We start from the raw sequence: 7,060 nt of genomic DNA on the forward strand, positions 1-7,060 counted from the left end.
GTAGTCATTTGATTTATTCAGGGACTAAGCGTCGAAGGACGTACTTGGGCTCTCAGAAGCTTATCCTTCTCATCCTGGCCTTTCGATCCCTTGAGTTGTCAGAATCTCTTTATTATATAAAGCAAGCCAACCTTAGACCTGTTTGCTTCTTCAAGGAACCTTCTACATGGGTCGAGGAAGTCCTGAACAGTCTCAGGCTTAGTTTCCAGTTACTGGTGGACTCTTCAAGATCTTTCCCCAAAACTGTGTCTTCTCAAACAACCTAGCTTCAGATACTACCATGGGGGTTCGCTCTTGCCCAGACAGGTGCCGGACTGTCCATAGGATTGTCTTTTGAAGAGTCTTCAAGACGCGTTGCAGATGTTATTACAAGATTCAGAAGTCACCCTCTTCCTCCATCTCCCAGACTTAGTGGTCGTCTTCCAAAGCTGGTATCTCAGACTCTTCGTCTCTTCTTTTTAGACACCTCTGACCCTGCTGCAGATTACCTCTTTGTTTCTGAGAAGATCTAGGTTCTTTTGCTTTCCTTGAAGAGGTACCGATCTATGCTTATCTCTGGTTAAGCACAGAGACCTGGGTCTTTCATCTTCTCAGAGACCTCGCAAGCCTTTTTCACACCCAGGTAGGAAGCAAGAGATGTGTTATCCTCGTTTTTCCCTCTGATTTCAGCCAAGAATGAGGATCCATCCGAGACCTAGTTCCGTTCTTTCTCCCTTAGAGCTTAACGGACATCCTTGGCTTCCAGGAGCTCCAGTCAGCTCCTGAATTCCTAACTTGCCTGGTGTCCAGCTCGCCTGACACCAGCTACAGCCTGGTGCCAGCGCATGCTCCAAGCACCCAGGAGCGCTTACCAACTCTAAGGGAAAGAGTGAACTCTGTGTCCAGTTGGAGTTTTTAAGGTATTTACCTGAACAGGACTTGATAGTCTAGAGGGCTTTCTTGTCCTTTGATGTTTGGTCAAGAACCTCTCTTTTTGGATTAAGATTGCATTGTCCTTCATCTTAAGAGAATTTCTGAAACACTCAGATTCAGAACAACAACTTTGCCTTCTTTTAGTGAAAGATAAGGTTATCTGAGCAGCCTCTACATCTTTAGCTTTCAGCTTTCAGGCACATATGTCCCTTACTTCCATTTGGCATCAGCCTACTGCAAGCATATCATCCTTCATGTCTCACAGACACACATGGCCATTACTTCCATTCTACATCGACCTACTGGAAGTATAATCGTCCTTCACATCTCACTATCTTAAGAAGTGAAACCTGAACTTCTAGCTCTGCTGGCACCCAGCTCTTCGGTTGTGAGCTACAGTCTGTCACCAGCTTTAGAGCTACCAGAGCCTCGAGCTGCTAGCTTGCCTGGCAGCCAGCTCACCTGGTGCCAGCTACAAGTCTGGCTCCAGCTATAGAACCCCCAACACCAGGAGCTATGGGCTCCCCTGGTGCTCAGCTTGCTGGCACCAGCTACAGTCTGGCGCCAACTTTAGAGCTTAAGGCTTTCATGATCTCCCAGCAGCTCGGCTGGCGCCAAGTGAGTCTGGCACCAGTGATATTTATACTAATCCACGAGCTTCCACAGCTCGCCTGGCACCAACTCCAGACTGGCGCCAATTAAGTAGCATGCAACTTCTGCAGTACCACAGGATAGTGACTGGCATGGTATGGCAGGAGGAAGCATAAGATTTTCTCCTACTCTCTCTTCACCTTTTGGTGAGGTATAGAGTTTTTTAGGAGCCAGGAGGTACAAAGTACCTGGAGCACCCACCACTCTCAGTGGATGGGTTGCGGTGTTATTCAGTGTAGGTGACAGTGTATCTGTTGTTTTTACGTTGGTACTGCGCCCAGGGCAAGGGCACCTATTAAAGTTTTGCTAGCTACTGGATAACTCCTTAGCTGCATAACTTCTACTGATGCTTTGGTAGCCATTGGAGTACTCCTTCGCTACAAAGCCCCCACTTAAGTAGATGCGACCCTTGGCTCTACCGCCACGCCACTACAGGTTAAGTTGAGCGTCAACCAGTTGCAGTTTTATACTGCAGGCTCTCTTAACTGATAAGGAATGACAAGCTTTGTATTCAGTGCTAGCAACTTTTCAATGTCAAATTCATTACATGACTTAATATTTTTGGAGTAGAATACTATGTCCTTGGTAAGTTACTTATGTAAAAATGACATTTTATAATAAAATAAAGTTTTATATATACTTACCAAGTATTTACAGAATCGGAGCCCACCCTCCTCCCCTCTGATGGACATAAGGCATAAAATGAATGAGAATTGTTTGCTAGGTCGTTCCAGTATTCCGTTAGTGGGACGGGCTGATCACCTACACAAACTATACTGAAGCGCTACCTGCGAAATTTTGAATGTAAGTTGCCGTTAAGTGGAAATTATAGCCATATAATTACTTGGTAAGTATATATATAAAACTTTATTATAAAAATGTAATTTTATAAAAACTACAGTAAATTTTCTGCAACACGTAACATTCAAAACCTAATGCTCATGTAAAAATACTTTAATTCACTGCATGTTATTGCAAATTATATTATGATTTGTTTCTTAAAAAGTGAGTTTGACTAGGTGACATAAAGAGCAACGTAATTTTAGGAGAAAACATAGCAGTGTTAAAATAAGCTTAGATAAGAGTTGATAGACAGCAAAAGTGCAAATAAAAAATTGTGTAAACAACAAATGAGGGCTGAGAAATGAAGGTAGAAGAAATATTAATTATTGTAGAATCTGTGAAAACATGGTTGGGAAGAAGTAGGGTGGGGAAGGTCATTGATGAAGAGTATATGAGAGAATAGAACATGTGGAACATTACTTGAGGTGGAGAAATGGGACAGATATTGCAGAAAGGAGTAAAGCCGGAAGTTTGGCTATCAGAGCCTTATGCCAGAATTGTTAAACACCATTTAAAGTCCTCCTGGGTCTCTGTAGGCTCATAGGGCAGGCGCTGATTTTCTTAGGCCAAGCCAGTGGGGGACAGGTCCCAATGCCTGTGACACTTGGCCAGTGTGTTGCTAGGCCCACTGTTTAACTCCCCAGCCCGAGGGCTGGTACCTATTCTCCTACTGAACCTCTCAGGTTTTTTCGGACCACTAGGTTGACGGGCTGCTAGATTTTTGCAGTGGCACAATCGAGCCATTAGTGAGCAGCTGGATTTGAACCCAGGCCCTCTCGACCAGTAGCCAAGAATCGTACCATTGCGCCACCATAGAGATATTAAGTTTGACAACAAAAGATGCTTCAGAGTCTCACAGAGATGACCAGTTAATAGGCAGGAGAGGTCACCAATAAATTGTCATGGAGGCCACATGAAAGAGGAAAGTTGGACCAACACATAACTATAGTGTGCCCTTGATAGGTAAATGGAAGAGACTTATCAAGTTGCCCAAGTAAAAGGAAAATATGGTGTAAAGATATTGATAATGTGGTTAGGTTATGTACTGTATGTTACATATTGAAACAAAGTTACACTTATTGTAATAAAAAAAAATCATATATCTGAGGATATTAGGAATATATTTTGTTAGAAGTCGAAAGTTTTTGTAATACTGTATGCCATGTAATACATGATGTAAAATTATGATAAGTGTGGAATTATTACGATTCTATTCCAAACTGTCATACTTTTAATGTAGGAGAATAATTTAAAATTACTGTTATAATAGTTTTTATGTAATACGTGTTTATTATTCTATTTTTCAGTGTATCGTATCATCCTGGGAACATTAGATGAAGAAGGGGCTGCTGATACAGAGTTTGTTTTGAAACCTTACATGAATACAGCAAAGAAAAGGAAATACCTCTCGAATGAAGATCCTTGGTAATTTTCTGAGTATTCTGGATATTTATGTAAACTGAATTGAAATATATTATTACGTTTCAGTAGTTTGTTTTTTTTATTGTAATGGTGATGAAGTGGGAATTTCTATGAGACAACCAAATGTAATGCCCTTTCCAAGGTCAAGGCAAGAAGCGCAGAAGTATAAGAACAATTTTATTCTCTTGAGTCCCACACCATACTGAGAAGCAAAATATTTGACTAGCGAGTGAATAACAAAGGAAAATTAATTAACTTGGGAGGATGAGGGAATGCAAAATTATGACATTCACTTGTCAAGAAAACATTTCCACAAATTTAGCTTCCAACATAATTTCAAAATTAAAAATTGTTCATGAATTATATCTTTGAAATTTATGTAATGACTGTGCAATATGTTATTCAAAGATTAATAATGTTTAATTAACAGCACATCACAAAGCCTTTCATAGGTCTCATGAGTGACCTAAATAACTCTGGTTGTCTTGAATTTCAGTGTAAATTTATGGACTCAGATTCTTGTAAACTGAGATTCATTCAGATATAGTATTATGCACTTTTTTTTGGCTACTTAATAAATGTTTCATTGCTATTTGTGACGATCTCTTCCAATTCTCCCAGCTAAAGATGCCTTGTGATGATTCTTGGAGTGCAGTGTCAAAATTAGAAAGATTACAGTTGTCTTTTGAGATTTTTAACCAAGTTACACACAAGGGCAAAGTTAAGTGACATGATATGGCAGCAAAATAATGAACCTGCAAGAGAGACAGGTAAGCGATGACACAATCATTCAGTAGTAAAACAGATTCAGAATTGACCTTCCAAATTTTGAGTCTTTCTGGAGCTTATACCAAACATTATTTTACACTGTTATACTGTAGTACCAAATCCTGCTCATGGGAAACTTGACCTTAGATAGAGTAATTATCAAAGAGAAAAGCACTTTAAGGTCCTTCAAGATCAAAGATTGCTGCTTAGCTGCAGAAACATATTACAGTATAACAAGTAGAGACGTAGTTGTTTTTTCTCAACTAGTGTTATTGCAAACTTAATTCATGTGTGAAGAGGGAACTGATAGTTGTTCTTCACCCTTCATGGAATTTGAGTGAGTACAGTATGTAGTTTTCTTGCCCAAGTTTGTTTCTAACAATTGGTAATATTATGTCTAATTGATAGTGTCTGATGTTGGGACTTGCCAAGTTAGTCAAGATTTGTTTCATAAGTTTATTAATTATATTAGTCTAAATTGTTAAGGTTTTGCAATTTTGATGCTGATCTGACCTTGCTAGGAGGGGTTAACTATTTTTATTTTTAAGAAGAAATTGCAAACTTGTTCTGTATAACAGTTTTTTTTTGTATTATCAAAAACTCATCACTTAACCATAGCCAGACACGCTGTAAAAGCAGATGAAGAGGAATAACTCTTGTATTGTGTACATATCCAAACTCCAGACCATATATAATGATAGTAAACTCTTTCCATATGTCTGTCAGTACAAACATTTGGTTTTTGTTTCCCAGAATTTATATATATATATATTTTTTTTTTGCCCATTTCACACTGTGTATATGTATTCTTCATTATTAGTTCTTTCTTTGCTTTAAATTTTCCTGTGAGTTTACTTAGATATTTTCATTTGTGTGATAAGTGCTTTACACATAAGGTTGGTAATCTGTAAGCAGTTGTCAAAGTAAGTTAAACTGTAGGTACAGTAGTTTCATTTTAAACAACTGTTGTTCGCTGTTTAGTATTTTTTATTATCATACCAACTTCAGTTTTGAATGCTGAATGTTAAGGAATGTTGTGCTGTTGCAGGTCATTAGCCTCATGTACCTACACAAAGTTTTCAGTGCTTGGTGGTTTTTAGTTTTCTGAAAAGAAAACTTTTGTGCCAGCTTTGTCTGTCCGTCTGCACTTTTTTTCTGTCCGCACTTTTTCTATCTACCCTTAGATCTTAAAAACTACCGAAGCTAGGGGGCTTCAATTGGTATGTTGATCATCCACCCTCCTAGATCTTAAAAACTACCGAAGCTAGGGGCTTCAATTGGTATGTTGATCATCCACCCTCCACTCATCAAACATACCAAATTGCAGCCCACTAGCCTCAGTAGCTTTTATTTTATTTAAGGTTAAAGTTAGCCATAATCGTGCATCTGTCAACAATATAGGACAGGCCACCACTGGGTAGTGGTTAAAGTTTCATGGGCTGTGGCTCATACAGTATTATACCGATACCACCGAAAGATAGATCTATTTTCTATGGCCTTGATTATATGATGTACAGAAAACTAGATTGTGCTTATCTGAGTTGTGGTGACTATGTTGTCACTTAGTGGGAGTAATTATTGCCTGTGAGATGTGAAGGGATTATTTTGTTTATATTTGCATTTAGCATGATTTATATTGTTTATTTGTAGCTTTAAAGGTTGCTTTCTTCAGTTAGCGTAGTGTGCAGCAAGTGCGACCTCTTTTCTTGATTATTAGAATGGAGTTCATTATTTTCTGTATATGCAGTGATTCAGAGAAGGTGTATAGGAACTGCTGGCAGGTAGTAGAGCAGTTTCATATTCAGCCAGGGAAGAGACCCCAACGTGCTATTTGATTTTTTAGGAGCCACTGATTCTCAGTGATGCTCTTACAGTAGAAAATATGCCTTCTGATGGAGGCATGCTTCTTCCCCACCTGCCTGATTTGTTGTCAGTTTCATAAACAGATAAAGCAAAACTTGAAGGATCTAGAGGATATAGCTTCTTTAAATGTTGATGAATGTAGGCCTTTTCTCATCGTTGCTGTAGATCTCCACCCTCAGAGGCATTGGCTGACATTTGTGTGTGTGTGTGCACCCTGATAAGCTTGTGTTGCTGGTAGCCTGTGCTTTTGCAGCCACGAAGGACTTGCCTCAAGAGAGTGGTGGGTTACTTTTTGCTTCTAAATCAGCAGTAGATATTTATACTGTACTGGTAGTGTTAGCATATTTTGATTTTCACACACTTCTAATCCCAGAGGTTAGCAGTACTGTTGACATAGCAACTCTTCACATGCAAGCTTCTCCTATGCTGCTTTTGCATCTAGTCAGCTATCAAGTTGCCCCAGAGCAACTTTTCCATTAGGTTTGTTGTCATAGTTAAGATTTCTGTAGTTCCTTCTTCTCTGAAGCATTCTTTTCAGGGTGACCATGTGCACAGCTTGAGCAGCTCTGCATAAAAAAAGCATGGTCATTCTCGTAGCTTT

General features: G+C 39.2%; 1 protein-coding gene across 3 annotated transcripts in view; it reads left to right on the top strand.

Annotated features, from left to right (window-relative positions):
• LOC136832050 (U3 small nucleolar ribonucleoprotein protein IMP4) overlaps positions 1-4,818 on the top strand; it is a 47,498-nt gene extending 42,680 nt beyond the window's left edge. The window contains exons 8-9 of one of the 3 annotated variants that reach the window (XM_067092575.1): positions 3,714-3,831; positions 4,450-4,468. In XM_067092575.1, the coding sequence (XP_066948676.1) occupies positions 3,714-3,831; positions 4,450-4,453 (122 nt within the window). In that variant the 3' untranslated portion in view covers positions 4,454-4,468. Of the gene's footprint in view, positions 1-3,713; positions 3,894-4,449 lie in introns of those variants that run through there. The other 2 variants (XM_067092577.1, XM_067092578.1) reach the window with 2 other exon arrangements.
• Positions 4,819-7,060: the final 2,242 nt, after the last annotated feature.

Source organism: Macrobrachium rosenbergii, chromosome 49 (assembly GCF_040412425.1).
Source record: "Macrobrachium rosenbergii isolate ZJJX-2024 chromosome 49, ASM4041242v1, whole genome shotgun sequence".
Lineage (NCBI taxonomy): Eukaryota > Metazoa > Arthropoda > Malacostraca > Decapoda > Palaemonidae > Macrobrachium > Macrobrachium rosenbergii.